This window comes from Drosophila takahashii, chromosome 3R (assembly GCF_030179915.1).
Source record: "Drosophila takahashii strain IR98-3 E-12201 chromosome 3R, DtakHiC1v2, whole genome shotgun sequence".
Lineage (NCBI taxonomy): Eukaryota > Metazoa > Arthropoda > Insecta > Diptera > Drosophilidae > Drosophila > Drosophila takahashii.
In genome coordinates, this window is record NC_091681.1 from 25,070,737 (window position 1) to 25,096,167 (window position 25,431).

Here is a 25,431-nt window from a genome sequence, read left to right on the forward strand (position 1 = left end):
AGTCCAGTTTCAGCTTCAGTCCATCTCTCGTTTATTTGAGTGTGTTCGAGAGCTTCGTCATTCTTGAAAACTAATTTTATTTACAGGTGAAGCGTTGCTTTTTACTACCCCCTTTTAAACCCCCTTTTCGCCCACTACCTCCCTCTCCCCACCCCCTTTACCTTTTCTCTCGGACAGGCACTCGATTTATATTGAATAAATGCAAAAGGCGTGTTAATTGACAGACCATGAAGAAGGAAAAATATTTTTGCACTTTTATCGCCCCCCTCTCACCGCTTTTGCCCCTGCCCCTGGAATACAGAAACAAGAACAACAAAAACAATGGCTGGGGAGGAAAAGTAGTCGAAGCTTTCAAGCTGCCTTCGTGCTGAACTGCAAAATGACCAGCTAAATGAATGGGGTAAATATAGAGTGGCGGAAAGGTGGAAAGGTAGCTGCATAAAAAGCAGTTTGCTTCGCTCGGTTCTGTACACTTTTGCCAGGTTTTTGCTGAATGAGTCTAATGATTTGGTTATTCAATTTGTAAAGCAATCAAGAGGGTAGGCGATGCTGGACTGCAGCAGGACATTCCTTAAATATATAGGTATAGTAAAGAAAGCCATCAAGGTAAGTCAATAGAAAATATAAAAAGAATGATTTTGTATTAATCATTACATCAATATTAAGCTATAGCTTTTAAAATAGATTGTACCTTATGATATGGCAAATACACTTTTATTTAATTTTTAATAAAATAGTTTTGTTTTACTTTAAAAATCTTTAAAAATCATATTATCAGAGTATCCAGTCTTCGCTACCTCATACCTCAAGATACCTTACTAAAAAAGTTCTTAAAGTTGGGAATAATGTGCAAGTTTTGGTAAGTACCGTTAAGTCGTTTTTGGCGCATTGAGTGCGCTGGATGAATGAAAATGATGCAGGGCAATTATGGTAATTTGTTGCTGCTTCTACTTAGCCAGGCTCCTTTATTTTGTTTTTGCTTTTTATTATTAATAGCCAACTAAAAAGAGAGGTAGATGGCGCCTATAAATCTGATGGCCAGCGGCGTATATTTTATGACGCTTGGCTGGTTGCGTCTTCGCTGCGTTGCCCCCTCGAACACCCCGATTTCCCACTTTTCCAAGCATTTCTCCAGCACCCGCTGGTCAGTTTAAGTTGCGTGTGGCACTAAATCGTTCATATTTATCTATAATAAAGGCAATTTTGAGCCATTCCCCTTGGCAGCCACCACCGTCAGAGACCCGTGCCACCGCCCCCACAACCACCATTTTCCTCGACTAGAGGTACTGGCAGAAAAATCGATTAAACAAATCGAGTAAAGTGTTGCCAGTGCCTGCCAGGCACGCCATATAGCAGTATATGGCACACGAATACACGTGGACATAACTACACGGGTACACGGAAAGAAATTACAAGTTTCAAAGTATTTAATTTGTATTTTAGACAGAGATAACTGAAGTGTTGGTTTAAATTTTTACAAACAAGTGAGAAATATAATTTTTAAGATAAACTACCAAATAAATTACTACATTATTATTAATAATCACCTAAAAATATTAAACATTAAATTTACATAGCCCATCAATATTTTTCTCAGTGCATATATGGCATGTAGGTGGAACGAGTGGTCTATAATTATATGCCTGGCCCCCATTTCGCCGCCTCTGTTTGTTGGGGCCAACATGCGTTGCCTTGGCTACGCGTCGTCAATAAGCCAAGCTCACACACTCGCACACTTGTGGTAAGGATACTCACTTGCGCGCACGCACACACTGGCACCCACAGCTACATTTACAGACAGGACACTACCGAGCATGAAAGGCAAATAATATTTATTTATTTTTTCTGTCCACTTTGGCTTGAGGGAATAATTTAATACTGCATATGACCCGTCACTTGTTCGTAATTGAGTTCACTATATCGCTGGTTATGATTAATTATTTGCTGTGCTCGTTGCAGTAACCTTTAACCTTTATAATTGTTCAACTGTAATGCTCATTGTTTGGTCCCTGTGTTTTCCCATTTAAAGCTTTTTATTTTATTTTCTTCTTGGGTTTCTTGAAGTTTTTTATTTTCCCTGCTTTTCTATTATACATATATCCACTTTCTCACCTCGCGTGTCCTCGCGGCGAGTCCTTGCGCAATTTGATCGCAAATATCTGGCAAAACCTCTGCGTATAACTTTTGATTTTGTAGATCTTTTGACCCAGCGACATCGTTCCACTTGCGATCTTATGTCACCATTTTCGAGTACTTTCCACCCTCTGCTCTCGGTTCATTATCGGTATTTTGGTATTTTTCTCGCCACAAGGGTATGTTTTGGTATTTCTACTGCTGCCTAGCTGCCGTTGCGACTGCTGCCATTTGCCACTGAGTCCAACTGCCAACTGCCGTGCCAGGACAATGCGTGTTTTGTTTTGGCCTCCCCCAGTTCGCGTTCGTATCCTAGCAATATGTTGGAGCTTTCCTTTCGCATTCCTTTTGCGTGCCAGAGGTCCTTGGCTCGATGGGCTAAGCTGGCTAAGCCGCAGGGCTAGCACATCTACATCCACATCTAGCCATGTCCTGCACAGCGTACTCAGTGGCTAGACCTCGTTTCCAGCCAGAGAAACGCAGAGAGAAAGAGAGAGAATGGCAGAGAATTTTGCACTCGGAAAATCAAGTGGGGAAAATGAATATAAAAGTTTTAGATATTCTATCTTGAAAACCTTTTCAGGTAAAATGTATTCTTCAATCATCATATTATTTTTGCTTTTAAATCTGTACAAATAATAAAATTGTTCTCTATTTAGATATGGTTTTATGGTTAATTTGAACGCATTTCTAAAATCTTTTTTTCTCTGTGTTAAGAACGCTTTTTTGCTTGTTTGGGTAGTACCAACAAGAAATCGTTAGGCCGTTGCCAAGGCAGCCAGCACCCACCCACATTACACCCACTCCTCTGGGAAAGCCTCAGCTTACTTAATTTGTATAAAAATATCCCACTTCTTCAGGCCCGAAGATTTCAATTAAAGCAGACGCTTCAAGTGCCCGCAATTGCGGTAATTAGAAGAGCAATCACTGTGACAGGACCTACGCATATCGATCTAATTGTGGAACGGTGGTTGGGTGGGTGGTTGGCTCAGTTTCGGTAAAGTGGTGGGTGGTGGATGGCTTCATTGTTTCAGTGGTTCAGTTGGTCCGGGTCAGACTATGCAAATTTACTTGGCATACATCGCTTTGTCCCTGTCCATGTCGCTTTCCCTTCCGGCCTTGCTCTTCCTCCCGAATAACCCCCTTCTATCTCCTAATGCCCCTATCAATTCGCCTCTTTCCCCCTCTCTCGTGGCTGCCCATCGGTTGGCATAAATAACAAGAGAAACCTGTTAATCGGGCTAATTGCATAAATTATAATGGATAATGGGCACGCACACAGTGGCAGCAAGGACATCGCAGCCAGGATGGCACCAGAAAACAAACGTTTTCATTTAAACCTAAAAGGGGGATTTAACTAAAGTTCCATTATAATAACAGTTGTTAATATTAACACTGCGTTTTTAGCTCTAGCTAATATTTTTGAAACATACTTTTCCATTTCCAGCCAAAGTATATACACAGAAAAAATAATAATAATAAGTATATAATCAAAATTATGACAGCCTTTTGTTTTAAAAAATGTTAAAATTTTCTTTGCAAACATTTGTCTTATTAATTCCTCTGATAATAATTCTCCGTGCACTTTCCTTTTCTCTTTTCCATAGGCTTTTCGCGATGTCAGCGGCAGACTTCTCCGGCGGTGGGCCAAACTTCAAAGTGAAAATCAATTTCTCTTTAAGCAATTTCCAATGGAATTGAATTTTCATTAGACAACAACACAGCAGGAAGAACGGCGAATTGGGGAGGGATTGGGCTTTGCTTGGTTGCCGGGAAACGGCAACTGGCGATTGAATTTCCATAAATCCCGCACCGCGACCCCTTAACCCGTTTTGCCATTTACTGACACTTAAAGGCTCCGCCGTGCTCTCAAGTTGAACTTTTGTTTCGCAACGGAGTTTTGGCCATGAAAGGAAAATGGCTTGACAACGGGGGGAAAAAAAGGCGGACAGAAATTGGGAGCTTGGGAGGGTTGGGGGTGCTTTTGATTGACGTCTGAGCCGCTTGTCATTTGCCAGGACCTCCATTTCTGCCACTGACAGTTTTTCGCCTATAATAAAAGCCAACTGACTGCATAAATAACATTTTGGAAATTGACAAATCGTAGAGGGTAGCATTTTTGGCTGAGATATAAAGAGTCCTGTGCGTCCTTTGCGGCCACAAGTATGTCACAAATAATTTTAATTATCTAGAAAACTCAACGGCAGATACAGTTTTGAGTCGAGCAAGAACAACTATCCCTGCGAGAGTCTTTTCCTGGACAAATTCAGGCAAGGCAAAGCTAACCAAATTTATTTTATGCCATTCAAAACTTTCTCTCAGGACTCGACTCATCACAATAAATCAAATCAAAAGCTTTCCGGAGGACACAAAGTGAACAGGAGAGGAGAGAACAGGGCGGGGTGACCATTGTTCGGCTTGCCCTGGCAGCCACTCATCAATTTTTGAAAATTATTAAAAATTTAAATGGAATACCAAAATACTTGAAATGCACTCCACACAAAACCATGGAGAGCTGGCCATAACAAGGATATGCGACTGACTATATCCGTCCTTCGGTGGATGAGTTGTTGTCGTTATTTGTGTGTCAGCCATGTCAAACATTTTCCCAGCCCCTCGATGCGATGCGTATGAAAGTTTAATTTTAATTGTTCACCAAATGCGCCGGACAAAATATGTTCGCAGGGCATACACATATAGCATGTAACGTACGTACAGCTAGAGGATACTTTTGTTTTCGAGTGGTGTACCATTCAATAAATATATATATTTACTACCGTCGAAAGGGAGACAAAATCTTTTTTATATGACCGACGTTTTAATGGGCGAAATGAAAAGCCTTTGACCGATGCCGCACTGATTTTCCTGCAGTAAAAACACTGCTCGCATAAAAATTGAAGAACAATTGTGGGCCACAAAGTCACCTCCTTTGCGATGTAAAGCTCTTTTAATGGCTTCCACTTTATTGACTTTCTTGCCGAAGGAGCACCAAGAAGGAGCAGCAAGGGCAAGGACCCAGACCCAAAGTGTCCATCATTAGCCGGCAATCCGGCCGAAAAAAATCCATAATTATAATGCACCTTACATAACGCTTCATTAAGATAATGATAATGAATACGTGACCGCAAAGTGGGCGCTGGAAAGAGAGAGAGAGAGCGACACTTCCTGCTAGGTAATGGCACGCATGAGGATACCGCTTTGAGTGTGTGTGTGTATGTGGGTTTTTGTGGGATATGAACTGCACATTTGTGTGCGTGCAGTGGACTCTGCATATCCTTCTCGTGTAAATGTAACCAGGCCCGAGGCCAGCCCACAAATGGCCAGCGGGCAAGGGGCATTAACCACTTACCGCCCCGAAGGCAGCGGTACTGCGTGACAATTCTACACTGAGAGAAAACAGGCATGTAAAACAAGAAATTATTTCCTTATCAATGGTGAATATCTTTTTATTATATAATAATTAATTAGATAATTTACGGCTTCAAAAACTTAACATTTCTTTAACTTTGAAATTATTTTAATTATTTTTATTTCAAAAACTCAATTTTTTTCAATGCTGGCCAGAGCAGGCCAGGACATAGCAGGGAAGAGACAGAAAGTATAACATGCCAGAACCGGCCTCGTGCCGAGTTGTAAGTCCTTCGTCCTGCAGACGCGGGTCGCATGAAATGCGGTCGATAATTTACATAAAAAATAACAAACACAGACAACACACCGTAAATGAAATTGAAATAATATTTCATCAGGTAAAGACCCGTGTGTGTGGTACCCTGGAAGCGACAAATGCCGCAGGGCAATCTCTCGCTTTTTGGGTACCTTAATAGAGTAGAGCCAAACGAGAGGAATTCCAAACATTTGATGGGAGAAATTAAATTACAATCGAAAAATGTTTCTTATATTTAAAAAACATATTAAAAATGTATGTTTAATTAGTGATAATTTATTTCTTTATTGATCCATCCATCTTATTTATCTATCCAACGACTGGAAAACGAATTTCTCCCCTCGCTTTTATTTCCTTTTCAGTCAGCTCCAATGACGATGATGAAATACAACTCAATAATCATTAAGTGACAGGAAAAAACGGAAAAGATAATGGCGGCTAGGCGTAATTGGGCGTGGTCAGTACATACGGAAACATAGGAATATTGAGTTTGCGGGCCAACTTAAAGCTTTTCAGTCATTGAACCCAGAAGACAGTCATCAATAAAAATGTTCGGGGAGGGTTGCCCAAAATGAGCAGGGTAGGTTGGCAAACAGTTTGCCAGGTTTTTGGGAAAAGGATGGCCACCATAATTAATTCACTTGCATGATAATCAAAATATCATTTGATTAATGTTTTTCCAACTCTTCTGCACTGCAAACACAACAAAATATTGTTTTCATATTTTAAATTAGCCCAAAAACGGGGTGGCTTGGGTCTGAGGATGTGGGAAATGGGGTCCAAAACCCTGGAAAATGAGTTTTATGTTAAGAGCTAATTTGGGTTAATGCTGTAAAATGTGGCGCAGTTAAACAAATGCCAAAAGAGTGTGGATGAGTGGGTTATTTAGAGGGGGAGGGGGTGGGTTGTGGTGGTGGGTGAAGCGGGGTGAAGAGCAAACTTTCATCTCGTTCTCGTGCTAAGGCAGCTTTTTAACGTGCTCCTCAAAGTATGCTACATAAAATTGCACAATATGCGCATAAGCCACAGGAATTGTGAGCTAGTGTGAGTGCGAGTGTTCATTAGTGTGCGTCTGAGTGTGTCTGCAAGAACTGTAGCATACTTCTGTGCGTTTGCCTTGCCAAAAAGATTTCATTATGTATGGCCGAGTGTGTGCGCTCATGTGGGTGTGTGTGTGTGTGTGCTTTTCCTTCCCTCTCTTTCTCTCTCTTTTCCCTCTATTTTCCATCCTCTTGCTGCTCTCCTTCATATGCTTTTACTGCTGTTGCCGTGGCCGCCCGAGGCTCTCATTTTAAATTAGTCAAAATGTCAACTTGACACAGATTTTTGGGGCCCGGCAGCAATGAAAAGCGGTTTGCGGCTAAGGCGTTGCCAGCGCTGATGCCTTAAAGTCCGCATCTTTGAGTCTTCCAATTAACTTCTCGCTCATGAATCGCTTTCGGCGGCATTAAATGCACTTGTTTGGGTCACAGCACACTAAATATATGACCTATGAACATATATATAATTCTAACGTTTTAAGAGGCGTTTAGGTACTAAATAATTATTGATAAAGACGAAATGAACATGCCTTTTTCTTTTCCAGTTATTTTTTAAGGAATCCTCTGTACTCCTTGAATACTTTCAAGTCCTCACTAAACGTTCACCTGAGCACGCTGATTCGATCCCCCTTTTTAGCTTCTCAGACAAATATTGACAAAACATTTGCCTGGCTCCTGCAGATTCCCATTGCGACTTCCTGCGCAGCTCCTCCCTTTTGCTTATCTTAAATTACAAATCAGTCAATATCAAATTGAATGCAAACAGAGACAGAAAGGAAGGCAGGGACTGCCGAAAAGCGAGCAGAACTGCAGCTGGGGAGCAATTGGCATGCACTTGAGCTGGAAATCAGTTTCGAGTTTGGATTTTCTTGTCCTGTCTTCTGTCCTTTGAGTGTCCCCGCTGCAGTTGAAATTTGAATTTCCCTTTGCGTAAAAATATGAGCAACTATTTAAGGAGGGCACCTGTAAGGGGATGGAAGCCATCATCATCATTATCATCATCATTTGCATGTCTAGGGAATTAGTCCAATTTAAAACTCCTTGCGGAAACCCGACAGCTGTCAACGTAATTACGACTGGTCAGCGCTGGAGGAGGCTTTTCCAAGTCCCCGCCAAACATCTGTCCATATGTGATGTGCTCTAAACTTTCCCACTGACACATTAAAAATTAAGCCAAATGGCACAATTAAAAGGGAAATTTCTCGCATGGGGAGGAGGGTTTGTCCTGGGAAAGACAGCAGAAGTTTGGGCCCCGAAACAGCCACGCCCCCCGGCCAGTAAGCTGCCAATCAGCCGTCAAGCAGTCAGTCAGTCAATCAATTTTCCATGTATACATTATACAAAGACAACTTTTCGTATATATATGTATTTATATAGCTTTCCCGGGCTGTAATTTCATAAATATTTAATGCGTGCTTGGGCTCGTGCTAAAGTATATAAGATATGAAACAAATACATATAGACAGGAGCAGCCGTAAGTGACAATTATCCTTGTCCCTCGTCCCCTCGGGCGCATTTTCTTCGCCTGCAGTGGCTCGGAAAATTTACTTGGACTTCGCCTCCTTGGCCAGGTTAACATTAAGTGTAATTTTTTGTTAGTGGCAAACATTTCATGAATTAAAAATGAGCCCAGCACGGGAAAAGGAAAATGGGGGTTGGGTTGGGTTTTGGTTTCGGTTTTGGTTGGGAAAAAGTGCGTGGCGCCGCTGGCAGTTAGTCATCTGAAGTTTTTCCTGCCGCCGAAAAAATGAAATGTTCTACTACGTCATTGTCACACGTCTACGTAGGGCTGAAGGACATAAAGGGAGGGCGGCGGTGGGCGAGGGGGCGTGTCATCTAATGTAATGAAGCGTGGAAAATGGTGGGTGAGGGTCGAAGGTTGCTCGGCTTTTCCGCTTATTATTACGAAAGCAGCACAAATTTCGTATGCCAGCCAAGTTCTTTTTTTCCCACTCGCATATGATATATTTGTGCGGATGTCATGCGGCGTTTCGAGGTGGCTAAAACGTAGGCTATTTAAATGATTGCTCTGGGCCAAACACACGGCAAACAGCTCAGCCTAATTGCATTTGTTGTATTCAAGGGAGTATGCCACATGAATTTTGATTAATTCATGGAGCCAGCGATTAAGCTAGATTGTCCACCTGTAGGTACAAGCACCTTATACACAACCTCCCTCAACTCGCTTTTTGCAGCCCAGCTGATGACATCACCTGCTTGCCAATCGACCTGCGTGAGCGCTCAGAAATGCCATAAACCATGCACTCAAGTTTTGAGCTCAACACAATGTAGACGACTTCGCGGATACCGCTTAAAGTCCACCTATCCAAGATTTTACTACCCCGCCACTCTATTTTGCAAAACTTTAACTAAGTAAAGCACAAAAAAAATAAACATAAAAAATACGCTCACGCAACAGAACGAGAACAACGCAGAGAATCTGCACGAAAAAGAACGAAAACAATTTGCATGAAATGTCGACACGACTACGTGGAAAATTACCTTCACCCACTTTGGTGGAAAGTTCCTCTGCCATTACGCTGGCTAAAAAAGCCTTGCGTTGGCTACTTTAACTTTGGCCAAAAGCAACGCATAACGAAAAGTAAGCAAGATTACTTTAACTCGAGTATTTTTATTCAGTAAATGCAGAAAAAGCATGCACTTCTTGACTATACATTTATATTAAGATTTTACATATTTCTTTATTGTTTTAAAATCAATATTTAAAATCATTTTAGTTGGTGTCAAAAAGTATGCAATGAATCTATCTGACTTCCTGACTTAAAAAATGTTGCTGCATACTTTTAGACTTCTTTAAAATTGATTTTAAGCCCCTACCTATTTCTGCGTTTTCTGCGGTATTTATGATCTTTAAACCATCCCAATTAAGCCTTTAGTTACACCTCTTTTTATAAAAGGCAACTTCAAGCAGCCTATTTATTACATAGTTGACTGAGAAGAGTTGCTTAGTGTAATTATGATAGCCAAGGCTATCTGGAGAGTTTCCTTTCATTTTCCCAGCACTACTTTGTTGCTGCTGCCGTTCAGCATTTCCCGAAGCTCATTTTTGCACTCATTAGGGGGGGGACTTTGGCCAGAACTGGCCAGCAGGAAAGGCCAAGAACACCCAGAAGCAGGAAGGTGCGGAGAAAATGAGGCGGGAAAAGGCGAAAAGCCAGCAGCTGCTGCTGGTCGCTGGCTGATGGAGAGCTCTGGATGCTGGAGATGAATTTTTGATGCCCCAAAGTGAGGCAGCTGCAGCGAGAGCGGCCTTAAAGTGGCCACCGCTCTAATGGCAATGGCCAAAAGGTGGACCAACTCCGCCAGCGAGCTGGAGAATTTTTTAATCGCTTCGTTATTCCGCCGTGGGGTGCAATTCTTGCAAGGCCAAAAACAAACGATTGCCGGGCGCGGTAATTGAAAATTAAATTTAATTTTACGGCCAAAGTTAAACATTTTCTCGGTCGCACAAACACGCATACACGCACTCCTTTCCTTGCCTCGTCATCGTAGGTGTCCTGTCCCGTGTATCCTTAGTCCTTCGTCCCTTTTGCACCGTGTGAACCAGCACAATTGTTGCGGATTTTCGCAGGCGATAATCATAAAAATGAAAATTTTAATAGCGCGCGTGGCGACGTCGACTAAATTTCCCCCTCGCTTTTCCCATCCTGCCTGAGTGTTGGTTGATTTTTCTAGCTGTTTACCCGCACACGCACACATGCCCGCCTATTGATTTTGTTTGGGTGTGCGTGTGTGAGTGTGTGAGTGTTCGGGTATGTTTGTGGCATGCTCCTAGGCGCTGCAGCAACAAATTTCACTTCGACAGGCTCATTACGGTTTAGCGCAATGCCGGAGAGTCGGGGGAAACGCGAATCCCCTCCAGAGCCATTGGCGCATAAAATGTTGGGGCCTCGAACGGTTTTATTTTGGGCTGTTTTATGGATTACCTATTCGCTCACAGGCTTTAACCAAAAAGTTTATGATTGCTTTTAGGAGAGCTCGCTTGTTTTGGCATTGGGCATATTTCTGAAGTTCTCTAAAACCAAGAAAGTATTTCCGAATTTATTTTTGCAATTAAAAATGTAAGCAACCACATTATTTTATATCCTACATTTTGCAATATCTAAAATATTTTATTTCACCAATAAGATTTTTTATAGAAAACCAGATGGAGTCTTTTAGCATTAAAGTCGTCAAAACTACTGCCAAGTAATAAAAGTATGAGTACGAAAATGTTTTAGGTGACACTTCACTCTTTAGTACTCCACACTCCTTTATTGGCAGTTAAAAAAATATTAAGCTAATGGTTTTATTATTATTAAAACTTACCTTTTAACAATGCTTTGTTTTCTGCTTCGCTTTCTGGAATTAAATTAAGTCTTCTCGTCTTATGAAATTGGTCCTCTTAATAAAGTAAGTTTTTTCGTAGCTGTCTTAAACACGCAGTCTATATATAATTGATAAGTTTTCTAGTCGTACTGGTTTTTCACTTTTGGTATTTAATCTGGCGAGGGTTCCTCAAAGATATGTGGCGATATGGTGTATATATCTTTTTCTTAGTATTTGTTTAATAGCTATGTAAAACTTCTAACAAAAATTGCTATTGCTTACGCAATTTAAATTTTAAATATTTTTGTAAATTTAATATTTTAGATTTATTCTACGGATTTACTCTTTGCAAGAGCTTTGATATGTATGCGATAATTTGCACAATTTTCTTTAGACTAGTTCATTTGGTTTTGTTTATATTTTTGGATAAGATAAAAGAGCTTGATAAAGGGTTGAGCAAGCTTTTTAGGCGTATTACATGATATGTTTACGTTTCCTTTGGTAAAATCCTTAGTTTTTTTACGATCTACATTTCCTTTTTTATTCCTTATTTAGATTTATTTGTAGATATATTTTTTATGATGATTTAATGCGCTGTTACTGTTATGTATGGCTATCGCATTTGTTTGTTTTATTAATTAATATAATATCTTCTTATGTTTGGTAACTACTGGAATTATTTGGCTGCTTGTCTCAGCTTATATTTATTAATTTATATTGAATGATATGTGTTGATTTGATTTTTTCTTTTTATTTAAGTTACATTTCTTGAATATATATTATTTTTTATTTATTTCTTAACATTTCTTGTTTTTCAGCTTTCTTTGTGGAACTTAATTTTTGTTTATAATTTTTCCATCCACTGTGTTCCACAAAATTGCGTCGGTGACTCTTGGACTTTCTCTGTGGCTCTGTCTTTCGGTTTGGCTCTCTTTCGCAGTAATGGCTGCTTTCTCTTACTCCTTGGGCCCCCTTTCCCCAACTCCGCGACCTTCTCCGCGCTTTCTTCCTTTCCTTCTCCTTCTCTTTCTCGACGCTCCTTCTCCACCCCCTTTTCTCTTTGCTTTTACAGGCGGCAACGGCAGCGGCAAGTTCTCTATGTATTCCTTCTTTTTTCTCGCTGCCCGTTGTATTTCAGTAACTTTTTCCGATTCCGCTTTGGGCCCGCATTCGCTTTCACGGAGAAAAAAACCGTAGGCGCACAAACAACAACAAATCGAACTCGAAATTATTTATTAAAGTCAATTAGGCTTTCATGTCGGATAAACTTGGGGAATTTTCGCTGATTATCTCTGGCGGAGCTTGGTTAATACGTATTACCCGGAAGATATGTACATATATCTCCTTGGCCGCTGCCGTTGGGCGCCCACACCCGTAAAAATAGCAAAGCAGGGGAAATTATACAATCACTGGCTGGGTTTTCGAAACAATGAATTTCTGGTAACACTCGCGTTCGAGGTATTTCTCGATTTGGCTTCGGAACTATCTGGCTGCGCCCTGCGGTATGCAGCGATTTATTTATTGCACAATTCGGATGTGTCCTTTCAGATGAGGGGTCTTTCACTACAACAGATATCTCTGGCCTGTGTTCGCTGCGTGTGGCTGAGTCGGAGTGTTTTCGTTTACTCAGGAGCCAGCGCAGGATGCGTGCGATGCCAGGCCATGAATTTTTCATCATCGGGCATCCTTATTAGAGATTTTCGCCCCATCTCGTTGAGATTGCTGCGCGCAGAGCGGAAAAGCATCCAAAAGAGAGCGGTCGAGAGAGAACGAACGGAGGTCCTGAGAGAGCGCCCACACACATTTGTTGTTAAGGGCTGCTTGGGGGTGGTGCATCTCCTTAAAATTTACCCCCACCCTCCTTACAAGTAATTCCCAATTTTCCCCGGTCCTTGCATTTCCTTCAAGGCCCATCATAATCTCATTCAGGTATTTTTCCTAAAGTTTTTCCTTGCTTTTTCGGGGGTTGTTCGGCTATCATGTGTGTTTGGGGGTCCGTGTGATACGGCAAGGGGCGGCTTTTTGGGGGTGGCTTTATCTTTATCTGTTTGTTTTTCGCTCTCCTCGTACACACAGCTTTTCCATTGTCATGTCACTTTGACATTTCCCCAAAGAGAGCGGGAGAAAGTAGATTTTGTAAGCTGCGCAGGTTTTTTAAAATATAAGCAAGTCACACTTGTAAAGTGGTTGCTGAACCAGCTACAAAGTTGGCCACATCCGGTTGATGTCTTGGCTGTGTCCACCATGTTTTGATTTCGCCGCCTGCAGCGAATTGGTTAGATGTAAATTTTCACGTAGATGTAATATAAACATGTAGATAATAAAGAAGAGAGTAGGTTAGAGTCGAGTGCATCGACCAACAGATACCCGTAACTCAGCTAAAGGGAGTGCGAGGGAGATGGAGATATGCAAGCAGCAAGAACTTGTATTGCTCATAACTTTGAAATGAATGATCCGATTTAAACAGTTTTTGGATGTGTTTATGGGTATAATTAACACAGGTCAGCAAGGGATTCGAAATTATGTAAAGTATATGTAAAGTATGAATGAACTTCAGTTAATCGATCGTATAGCTTAAAAGCTAAGCTACCAAATATTTATACATGTCGTGATTGTTTGTAAGGATTGTTTATAACTAAATCCAGAAGCCAGCCAACCGCAACTATTCGTTGGCATCCAACTTCTCGGGCTTGGCGATGTTTTCCTGTTTAACGCTGCCGGCGGGACTGTCCGAGTACCAGACGAGGCGCTCCTCGTAGAACTTTATGACCACCTGGGGACACCGGATGTTGGCCAGCTGGGCGGGCACCATGTCCGCCTGATCGGTGCCCTTCCAATGCATCAGGAACATCAACTGGCCAGTCGAGTTGCTGGCGCCCAGTATCTTCGATGGCTCCAGACCACGATCGAAGGCAGTCTGCTCCTCGGTGTCGTCCTCCAGTTTGACGGGTGTGGAGGAGGCGCTGAACAGGCGCTTCTTCGCCTCTTTCTTCTTTGGGTTCTTCAGCGACTCCTCGAAGTTGGCTATCAAAAGCGGGCAGTCAAGGTTCTCCGCCGGTTCCCACGTGTTCTCGCTGTCCGGATAGCCCTCCCACTTTAGGTAGTACTCCGTGCGGCCGTTCACTGTCCGCTTATTCTCGACGCGTTCCACTGAGTACTCCTCCATTATTTTCTGCTCTAAAAACGTTGAAAATTTACAAGCACGTTAAATGGTTTTTGATTTTACCTGCCTTTTATTTTAAACAATTGAGTTATAATTTCTTTCAATTTAAATACGTCTTTTCCACAGCCTACTCTTTCTTAATTTCCTAAGCAAATAGTCCTAATTTCCGATAACTTCCGACAGGCAACAAAAATAACAAAATCAGCTATAACGATTGTTTGCCAAACAATAATAGAAAAATCAAAATACATGGGCTTATATGTATACTCTAACATAAACAGCCTGATTACGCAGTGTGGGCAAATGCAAATAATACATTAAATTACACGAGTACACATTTGTATTTGAAGCTATTTTATTTACTTCCAAGTTGAACAATGGAAGTTATCTATTTTATTTCATTATTGGAAATTGTGGCTTGTCTTATTATAATGTTAGCCATGAACCCCCAAAAAATACAAGAACATTTAAAAACCCCTTTAGAGATCTCTTCGTCGTCGCTTCTTGGATGACATCTGTTGGCCTTCCTGCCCTTCGTCCTAGCCCAAGTATTTCTTCTTTTGCTTGCCAGAGTTGTTGTTTTTGTTTTCTGTTAAAATGAAAATCAATAAAAAGCTCAATGACGTCAGCCGTCGAGACACACAAACATACGCACACTTTGTAAGCGGCAACATCGGAAAATGCTGGTGGGCAAACACAGCTCCCGGCTCTCCCAGACTCCGCCTGCCACTCCCCCCGCCCACGGAGGGTTCTCTCATCTCCGCCGGAAGTCCAATCGCTCCCCTTCGTGCGCCCGTATGTGCGTGAGTGCGACTGTGTGGGTGCGTGTGATGCGGAGCCGAAGACTCTGCACGTGAGCAGGCTATCAGCAATGGACTAAGAGTTTCGACAGCCAGAAACGCGTTTATCTTTCTGCTTTCAGCTGTCCTACACGGAGAGAAAATGTCAACTAAATTAGAGAATATTAAGACTTAAGTTGTACTTTACAGGAAACAAATTGCTTTAAAAAACTGTAAATAGTTTTAGATTTCCTATACTCTTTTAAAAAATAAATATTAAATAAATTAAATAAAATATTTTAACGGGTAAAATACATATTTATACCTTTTTGTCTAAAATATGTTAATTATTATTTAATTTTTCTTTTTTAATTTCAAAGGCCATTTGTATTATTTTTCTTATAAATGAAATGAAATATTTTAATGGGTAAAATACATATTTATGCCTTTTTATCTAAAATATATTAATTATTATTTAGTTTTCCTTTTTTAATGCCAAACGCCATTTATATTATTTTTCTCAGTCACTTGCTTTGCTTTGCTGAGGGCAACCCAAGTAAAGGAAATGCACTGGGGCTAAAAATGGCTGACGGATTCGAACGGAAGGCAGAGCTGGCTGGAGTGGCTCTGACAATTTACGCCAAATCTCATGATGGCTGCGATAAGCTGGCAGATAAAAGCGAGAGCAGCAACGACAACTCAAGCCAATTGCGAAAATATGCAACAGAAGTGAACGAATTTTATAGGCTTTGTGTGTTGGATATTTTTGACAAGCACGTAATGTGCTAAGGTCAGACGTTGTGTATCCAAAAATAAATTTGATTTATACGGACTTAAGAGGGAAAATCATGCATTAAAATGTTGAAGTAATGTAAAACAAAGATTGCAAATAAGACCGATTTTAGAATGAAAATAAGAAGTACTTCAAAAGATACTTACAAGCAAGTTATTGAAGAGATTTATACGGAAACCAAGAAAATAAAGAAATAGGTAAACAAAAAATTAAATTGATTTTTAATATAAATTGTCTTGGGAAATAATCTTCTATATTTATTCAAATATCCCCGATGCACTTGTGCAAGTTGATTGCATTTTTAAACCCGATTGAGCTTTGAAATCTTTTCAATCCTTGCTGCCCCTCAAAGTATGCAATAAAAAGTGATTCGTTCCAATTTGCCTCTGCAGCAGCAACAACACCATCCCCAAATGCAATGAAAAATTGTTTTCTTTCTCTTTTCCCTTTTGGGCGACAGCAGGGGGGAGGAACCAACACATTTCCATAAACACACACGCCCCTCAAAAACACCCGACGAACATGAAGAGTTGAATTTTATGAATATGCAACACGATGTTGTTGCTTAATGTTTGCCCAAAACAACTATATGAGCATGTAATTCCCAAAAGGGGCGGTTATTTTGGGGGGAGTTGGAAACGGGTGGCGGAAACACACACACACACACACTAACATTTATTAGAGCAGTTAGTTTGTAGTAGGTGTTAAAATTGCACATGAAATATGAAAAGCCACTCATAACACTGAGAGAAACATGTGCTCCCACTTGCCTGGCTAACAACTCCCCGGTCAATTCACCACGGGAGAGGGAGAAAGAGAGCGAGAGTCTCTCATAAATGGGGATAGCGAGATGGCGAGAGAGAAATTCCTGAACTGCTGACGACAATCGAAGCGAATTCCTGATGTAGGTGGGCCATATCGTGGGCTATATACCGTTAGCCAGCCTTTTCAGCCTTTTTCAGCTCCAGCTGCGGGTCCAGTTTTCAGTCGTTGTCGTGCCGTCGTGATGTCGTTGCCGTCGTCGCATCCGTCGTCGTTGTCGTTGTCGTCGTTGTTGTTGTCGCCGCACTCCATCTAGTTGTTGTTGGTGCAGCAGGCAGCAGTACAGCAACAGCAACACACCAGCAAAACATCAGGCTTACAACCGCCAGCAAAACAACAATTAAAACCAACGGAAAAACCAAAAAAAAAACAAAGAAAATGAGTTCGCTAAACGGAAAATTAATTTGCGCATATGGAATGCTGCACACATAGATATATAGCCGTACATACATATACATATAGATATATAAATATATGTTATACACACACAAATCTACATAAAATCTAAGTGCAAACCAATTGTGATTTAAGCTAATGACCACAACCAAAAAACAGCTACAACCGAAACCCAAAGAAAATAAGTGTATAAAAATGTAAGAAAATGCTGAATTTTCCACTGGATTCCCTGGCAAGAACTCGATTCGTTATTTTTTCTATTTTTTTCGCCGTTCGTGAGCTGGTTGCTTTTTTCTGTACACACAACGCCACGCAATCCCACCCAAAACTCGCCTCTCTCCGCTCTCTTCGCTCGTCGACTTCTCGCCTCTGCGCTCCTTTGTTGTGTTGGCCGTGATCCTTTTGGCCAGGATTCGGTGCGGATGAACGCATTAAATATGCAGAAAAATAAAGCCACACACACACAGAGGCACCCAGAGTAGAGCAGTTAACAGTTGTCCTTTATCCTTGAGCCAGAGGGAAAATTTCATTAGGCAAATGACAGATGAAGATTTTCAAACCCATTTATAATAATTTAACTGAAAATTGTGAGGAGTACATTAATTAAATTCAATTAAAGTTAATAATAATGCGGGTGAAAAGAGAGAATGAGAGAGAGAGAGAGTTCACCACACACAATCAACAATAAAGAAGGCTAACCAAAACAATAAATAGCCAAAATAACTAAGATAAAAATAAATTTCTACTTCGTTTTATACGTTCAAAAATAACCGAAAGGAAAATAAATATATTTTTTATGTACCACAGTGCGTATGATTAACTTGGCTAACCCATGTTGGCCTTTGGCCTCCGTCGAGTGAGTGGAAACCCAGTATTGGCCAAATAACATCCCAGTATTTCCTGCAGCTGCAGTCCCTCATTCGCTCTCTCTCTCTGTCGCTCACTCTCTATTATTTCCCAAGTGTGCGTGTGTGAGTGTGTTACAACAATAGAGGCAGCATGCAACATAATTACAACTCAACTTCAACTTTACACTTAGACGACAGGCGAAGCTCGCTAGAGAAACAACAAATAACGAGAGCCGTTCAAGTGTTTACCAATAAAAAGTACATATAATATAACAAATATATTTCTACCCGTCAGTTTTCAAGTTTATTAAGTATATGGAAATCGACCGAAAGCCTTGTAAATAGCAAAACAAAATATAACTAAAGAACAAGAACTCTTTTCCTATTGATGATACCAACAGTAAATTAAACCAAAGAAATAAAAACCATGAAAAATAAACAACGAATAAGCAGACAACGCCGTTTACACCACAACTTGATAGAGAAATGCATGTAAGTCAAGTGAAACGTAGGTGAATTTAAGCAGTTTACAGTGAATCAAAGATTATCCCCATCGAGAATCGAGAAGCAACAACATCAACAGTTGCCCCAAACAAACAATGACGAACAATGGCCGAGAAATTGCCACAAGATATAAGGCAAATTTGCCCCTGTTCTCTCGGTTCTTCTCCTTTGTGGCCGTTACTGCTCTGTTTACTGGGCAATAATGAATAGTAAATGGCTGTGTGGGTGGTGGATGGTGGGTGGTTGGCTGGCTTTCCCCATCGATGGGCCTTAAATTTAATTAAAAGGTAAACTAGTAGCAAACAGCAACAGGCAGTCAGTTGGAATCGATTTTCCTTTTGACTCGATTCAGTTGGCAAATGGCGAACGTCACTAGGCAACAACAGCGAATGGATAAGGAGGGGGCCCTCTGCCCCACAGACAAATGATAGTAATGACGACACAAGCACCCACACTGAAACATACACTCGCCACAAAGGACGTCATAAATGTTTGACAATGAACACGGGGCGTATGAGTAATGGCAGCCAGCCCACAATTGGTAAAATGGGGCTTTGTGTGGGATACAAGTGGGCGTACTGGTTGGACATCATTGAAACAACTATCCATTGACACTGCACCCCCATCCCCTATCATCCTTTTGAGGGGGTCAATGGGTGCATGAAATTGCTTTTTATACTTCGATGTCGTTGCTCGTTGCCCCCTTGGCCACTTTTCTCCTCTCTGCAGAATGTTTTGTTGGGCCAACAGTTTCATTTTCAGTTTCCCCCGCCTCCTTGACAAGTTTTTGTCGCTCGTATTTGTTTGCCGTTAATTGCATGGAAATTGTGCGCGCAATTGAAAAAGTTGAACAAGCCCAGCGACAAAGTGGCATTGTTCCAGCTTCCCTTTTCCGGGCAAATATCAGGGCATAGATATCCCTTTCGGCCTGGTCAACGACTTGTGTTGTTTGGCCCGAGCGGCGACTATGAATGAATGAATAAGTGCAATTATGGAACTTCAGGCCCATGAATCAACCGAGTAGCCGGCCAGCCACGAATGTAAACTGGTCATTAGTCAGGCTGGCGGGGAAAACCCCTAAGCCCCTAAGACGTCCCATTTGGCAGGCGACCGCAAAAAGTCACCAAGTCATTGCCTCGTTTATAGTTTTTGGCTGCAACAGCACAAACGGCAACTTGGCCACGTTTTCTTTTCTTTTATGGCTCTATTCGAGTGAGTAAGTGAGTGTGCAAGTGTGTGTGCGTGTGTCCTGCGAGCACTACAAGTGTGTACAGGCGAGTTTTCCCAAAGTCCATTGCACCCGACGACGAAAAATGGCTGACGCCATGAGAATTTCACTCGCCAATTCAGTTATCTGCATAAATTTCAAGCGATCTCCATGGGCGGCGTGACGTCACGGGGACAAACAATACCTATATATACAAGGAGCTCGATAAGGAAACCCCCCGTTGACAGGTGATGTCAGTTGATAAATGACCCAGTTCCTAACCGAGCAACCAGTTGAAGCTTTGCCCTTTTTAGTGGATAAAAATAGGTGAAAAACTACGAAAAGAGTCGCGGGTGTCAAATTAAAATTTTAAATTAATGGAGGGAGTAGTTTTTCCGGGAATTAAGTAATTGGAATAACAACGATTGCAATCATGAAAAATAAGGAGAACTTGTTTGCTTTCTGCGGAAGGGAGTTGCTTGCACAGTTAATAACTTTTCCAGTTAAAATTTTAAAATTAAATATGATTTTTTTATATTAATTCATGTTAACATCATCATTGTTTTATTTGTATTTTCTTTTATTAAAAATAGTAATAAAATAATTAATACATATTTTATATGTTATCCTTCCTTTGAATATTGTTGTTATATGTTCAACACATTTGTATTACTTTTTGTTTTCTGTTTGACAAGAAAACCTTCAGTTCTTAATGGATTTTTTCAGTCAAACATCATAAATCCCTTTTTTTCTGGCTTAAAAATATCCAAAACTCTCTTCGCTGCCTTAATTAAAAGATGTTTAACCACATATATAATTCATATTGTTTTCGATTGCGATTGCGGTTAGCCATTTAGCATTTTGACCTTTTGCTTGATGGCTTTCTTGTGTTGCTTTGCACTCTGACTGCTCCGTGCTCTTTTTCAGGCTTTTCAAATGCATTTCCGATGAGGTTTCCCCGCCGCTGGGCACATTGTTGTTGCCTTGCCGCTTCTGTTGCTGATTGCGATGGCTAATTGAAAGTGTCAATTATCAGCTGGGCAGGGGCAGCATTGCATTTGCTGGCAGTGAACTTTCACATTTCACTCCCATGTGCTGGTGAGCCGCAGTCTTTCCCGTTCCACATTCCCCTCCCTTTGGCCCGCGGGGCGTATGCGTAATGTGAGATAACCTTGGCCAGTGGACAAGAAATGCAGCAGGCACCCGCTCCGCACCCCTGGATTTTTCATTATTATTATAATTCATCCTTGTGCCTGATAAGTTTTCCCTCTGTCCCCATGCTTTGGGGTTTTCTATTGCTGCGCTTTTCTTTTTGTTCCTTTGGTAATTGCTATTGTTGTTGCTGCTGCTGTTGTTGCTGAGTTCGCGCGGTCAGCGCATGAAATTTCTATCTACTGCGAAGCAGGTGGCTGGGAAATTCACAGGGGGAAATTCGTGGGAAATTCACTCACTGGCGAGCAGTTAAATTGTTAGCGCCCTCGAAAGCGCGCGCATTGAGAGGAGTTCGTAGTTCGTGGTGAAATATTAACCGCTCTCTCTCTTCCTTGAGTCGCTCTCTCTTTTCTAATTTAATATGCTGATTTTTGGGTTTTCTTGGCTTTATTTGAGGAAACTTTCAGAGAAGCATGACCAAAAGAAAACAGGCTCTTAATCAATTGATTGAAGAGCCCCAAGATTGATTTCTGGCATTAAATTTGTTCCTGCCAGGACATCCCTGGGTGTCCTGCTCCTCCTGTGTCGCCCATAAAGCAGCCACTTAAGCCCCAACAAACAGGCAACGCAACCATCAATTTTGCATGGCACGTTGGCGCTGTTGTTGCAGCCCCTGCTGCATCTGCTGCATTATCAATTCATGAGCTCCCGCTGAAACACAAGACACCGTATACCGTATACCGTACACCAGATACAAGATACCAGATACACGCCATCGCCCGAGGACCTCTGCGGATGGCAGCATAAAGCAGGCCCATAAACACCATGGAAGCTGGATTTTATCTCGCTTGAACTACATAAGTTATAGGCCAAGAGGGGGCTGCAGTTGTACAGGAAGAAATAGAAGACACTTTGGTGAAGTTATTAAATAGTTGAAGTAACGGCTTTGAATTTTAAATTAATGTAAAACAAATAAAATAGGTACCTACATTTTAGATTAATATTTCATTTGGTGTTAGTTTAATTATACTAATTCAATTAATTAGTATTTTTATTATATTCCATTAGTTGAAAAACTGTCACCACTTTCAGTGCACTTTTAAAAATGTACAAATTATTTTAGATTACAAATTACCGTGTTTTTTTTTTTTAATTTAAAAAAAAGTTTGTATGTTTTTTTGACCACCCCCTTTCTCTCTCTGTAAATATGCGAATTTGTGTGTGTGCATGCCCTAAGGATGCGCATTAAACCAGCAATGAGAAAAATCAATCGCATTTTTCATGTAGTTGATGATTTGACATGGATTTTAATGTTTCCCCAACTCGAATTGATTAAAAGTGGGTCGCACAAGTTGACGAAGTGTCGTAAAGTAAAGTTATTCGTTTGGGGAGTGGGAAATTGTTCTCAGTGGTCCGAGGGTCATAACCAATGCCCACTTAGGTCGGACATCTCTGACCTGCTGTTGCTGCTGCAATATTCATGCAATCAAAGCTGCTGCTGCTGTTGGTGGTGTTTCTGCAATATGCTGCGAAGGTGCAGCTGCTCCTACCTTAGTTGATCCTTTACCAGGCTTTCAAATGGGATTAGAGGTCGATATCCTGGCTAAGCCGCCTATCTGCCGGCCATCTGCCTTACTCTATTTTGCGCAAGCTACTTGATGGCTTTTAATTACGAAGGCTTGGATTGCTTCCTGGCCCATTGAATGCTAATTTTGAACGCCTTTCAGCCGCAGGAAATGAGGCACATGAAGGCATCTCTGGCTCCCCTGCCAGTGAAGTGTCTACTTCCGGTTGCACTCTGCAGTCTTCCATCGGGCTTGTCTATATATAAATAGCCGACTCTGCCCCTCATCGCACCCACTTTCCTTCACCCCTTTGCTCTTCCGTCTGGCCAGGCAATCTCCTCTTATGCGTGAGTGTTTGCGAGTGCACTGAGAAAAGAATAAGGATTTATTGAATTTATAGTCTAGAAATATTAAATTAATTGTTGAATTTTTTTTTTAAAAAATCATATTATATTGTTGTGATTCATTGAAAATTCAATCTCTGTAAGTTAGAAATCTCCATAACTTTGAGTAAAACATTTCAGGGATTTATTGAATTTAGTTGTGACTATTTTTTAGAAAATGTTGGAAAATAGGGGAAATGTTGTTTTTATTTTATTTTATTTCCAAAAATAAAGTTTGTGATTTAGTAAAAATACTCATAGTATAGCCGAAATAAATTAAAAACAAATAAAATAAGAAATATTCCACAACATTTAAGACTCAAATGAATTTTTCAAAGGATATTACAAAACTACTTTCCAAAAATACTTGCGAAATGTGTATTATTTTTTTTTCTCAGCGCACGTGTGCATGGCCTCATATATATTTTCGCATTTTGTACGTGCGTCACGGTGTCAACCGCAGTGCCCCGTGGCCCCTTCCTTTCCGCATCCTCCTCATCGCCCTCCGTCTCCATCTCCGTCGCACTAAGGGACCCGCCTGGTTTTGCGGCTGGTTGTTTGCCCTGGCACGTTGATGGCCATAAATACAGTTACATATGTTTGCATTGCGGCCAGATACTGACCACCCCAGGACCTCCTGGTCCTCCGCCATCCCCAGGACGACCCCTTATGCCTGCTTTGCCCGCACTGTTCATCTCGTTAAAATTCTCATTTCCTCCTGGCTTACTTTTTGTTTGGTTTTTAAATTTCGCATTGCATTTGGTTTACGAGACTTAATTAAATGTTTCACTTGGCACGAAAGAGTTTTGCCCCCATTTGAGTTTAAAATGGATTGGTTAAAATATGTAATTTATGCGCGGTTCAGTCATTCAGCTTAATTGAATTCTTTTGAAAATATTTTTTTAACTTATTTACAAACATGAAAAGGTATTTTTAATAAAAAGGGAATATTTCTAAGAAACATAAGTATTAATGAAAAGTTTACACATATAAACCGATAAAATGGCAAATAAAATCAATAATTTGAGTTCCTATTTAATTTGTAAATCTAATTCCAAACGTGTATCTTTCAATTGCAGTGCTGAACAACTGGAGGCTATAAACTCTATTTAAAACGAGTGGCCTGCGAATCCGGAACGATCTTAACGCAAAAATGGCACTGCAACGCACTGGGAAACAGCAACAACATCAGCAGAGGATACAACTAACTGGGCAAAGGCAGCAGCAGCAACAACAGCAGCAGCAACAACAACAAAAGCAATTAGAAACAACAACAAAGGCCCGGCAACGATTTAGAGCGGTGGAAAAATGAAACAAAAACCAGAAACGAATTTTCCACTCAAATTTGCATTCAGTCAAAGAAATACAAAAGTCTAAACAAAGAGGAAGGAAACGCAAGCAACACACACAAAAACAGTGCACAATAAGAAAGTCGCCAGTGAAAAGGGGTCAGAGGGCACGGACACACACACACAGAAACACAGGAGCAGACCGCAACACAAATACAAGCATACGGAGCGCATAAAACACATAAAACATTCAACACACGGACACAAAGGACGACGTTTGCATTGTGAACAATTTTCAACGAATTTCCAAAAGTCTACAAAACAAATCTAACAAAAGTTCATTACCAATAATAAATAACAAAAACAAAAAACCATAAAAAATTTTTGAAATTTGCTCTGTGATTTTCTATCAGAAATGGTTTAGTAATCCAAATAATAATAATACTAATAATAATATTTAATAAAACAAAGTATTTATAAATATTGCTAAGCTGCATTCCAAGCAACTAAACAAGAGAAAAGTTTATCAAATCCCCCAAAAGAAAAGCTTTAAATCCAATCGAAAACGTAAATCAACAATTTCTATAAATATTACCAACCAAAGTTTACTACACTGCGACTAATTAGAGCAGCTAGAGCTAGTCAAGTACCGATACACGTCAACGAACTTCGACCAGAACTTCGATCACAAATCCACCAAAGGACATCCATACACATAGACCGGAGCCATGGACGAAATGCCCGACCTGTCGCACCTCACGCCCCACGAGCGGATGCAGATCGAGAATGTCCTTATGCGCCAGAAGCAGGAGGAGGAGAAGCAGAACGAGGTCATGCGGTGAGTTCGAGAGCCAGTTATATAATATATCCTTCATTTAAAAGTGGTTTTAAGGATTTAATAGGCACTTGTATTGAAAAAAATTAAGAAATCGGTCTATTCTACCAATTTAAATAATAAAAAAGAAGATTTTTTTTTCTAAATGTATCTTCTCTCCTTAAAAGCTTTGTTGTTAAATACTAATTACTAAATAAATGTTTCCGCTCCCAGCTTATTTATGAATAAAGCATAAAATATTCAAAAATTAACTCAAAATAAATATTTTGAATATTTATAAAATTAAACATAAATGATATAAAGTTTCATTTAATATGCTTAAAAATCCACGTTTGTTGTCGTCATTTAAAACAGTCGGGAGTATCATTCACACAAAGAAAAATATTATCTAATTGCTTATTAAAATTAAATTAAATTTCCAATACTTTTTAATTAATTTATTATTTATCCCTTTTTATTTATGATTATCCATAAACATATTTGTGCATGCTAATCCTTTAAAATTTCCTTCTAATGTGCCTTTCGCATC

General features: G+C 40.5%; 3 protein-coding genes across 12 annotated transcripts in view; 1 reads left to right on the forward strand and 2 right to left on the reverse strand.

Moving 5' to 3' along the window:
- Window positions 1-13,618: 13,618 nt before the first annotated feature.
- LOC108061766 (chromobox protein homolog 1-like) lies at window positions 13,619-14,508 on the reverse strand. Its single transcript, XM_070216927.1, has 2 exons — window positions 14,397-14,508; window positions 13,619-14,338 (listed from the first exon to the last, which is right to left on the reverse strand). The coding sequence occupies exon 2, from the start codon at window positions 14,330-14,332 to the stop codon at window positions 13,829-13,831; it is 504 nt and encodes a 167-aa protein (XP_070073028.1). The 5' UTR covers window positions 14,333-14,338; window positions 14,397-14,508; the 3' UTR covers window positions 13,619-13,828.
- Window positions 14,509-16,902: 2,394 nt separating this feature from the next.
- Rim (Rab3 interacting molecule) overlaps window positions 16,903-25,431 on the forward strand; it is a 44,752-nt gene continuing 36,223 nt past the window's right edge. For 8 of the 10 annotated variants that reach the window (XM_017148185.3, XM_070216311.1, XM_070216315.1 and 5 more), the window contains exons 1-3: window positions 16,903-17,316; window positions 18,263-18,459; window positions 23,858-24,905. In XM_017148185.3, the coding sequence (XP_017003674.2) occupies window positions 24,796-24,905 (110 nt within the window). In that variant the 5' untranslated portion in view covers window positions 16,903-17,316; window positions 18,263-18,459; window positions 23,858-24,795. Of the gene's footprint in view, window positions 17,317-18,158; window positions 18,460-23,857; window positions 24,906-25,431 lie in introns of all 10 variants that reach the window. The other 2 variants (XM_070216312.1, XM_070216313.1) reach the window with 2 other exon arrangements.
- On the reverse strand, window positions 21,326-21,635 carry LOC108061752 (uncharacterized). Its single transcript, XM_017148093.2, has 2 exons — window positions 21,586-21,635; window positions 21,326-21,515 (listed from the first exon to the last, which is right to left on the reverse strand). Exons 1-2 carry the CDS (start codon window positions 21,633-21,635, stop codon window positions 21,326-21,328), a joined length of 240 nt encoding a protein of 79 aa, XP_017003582.2.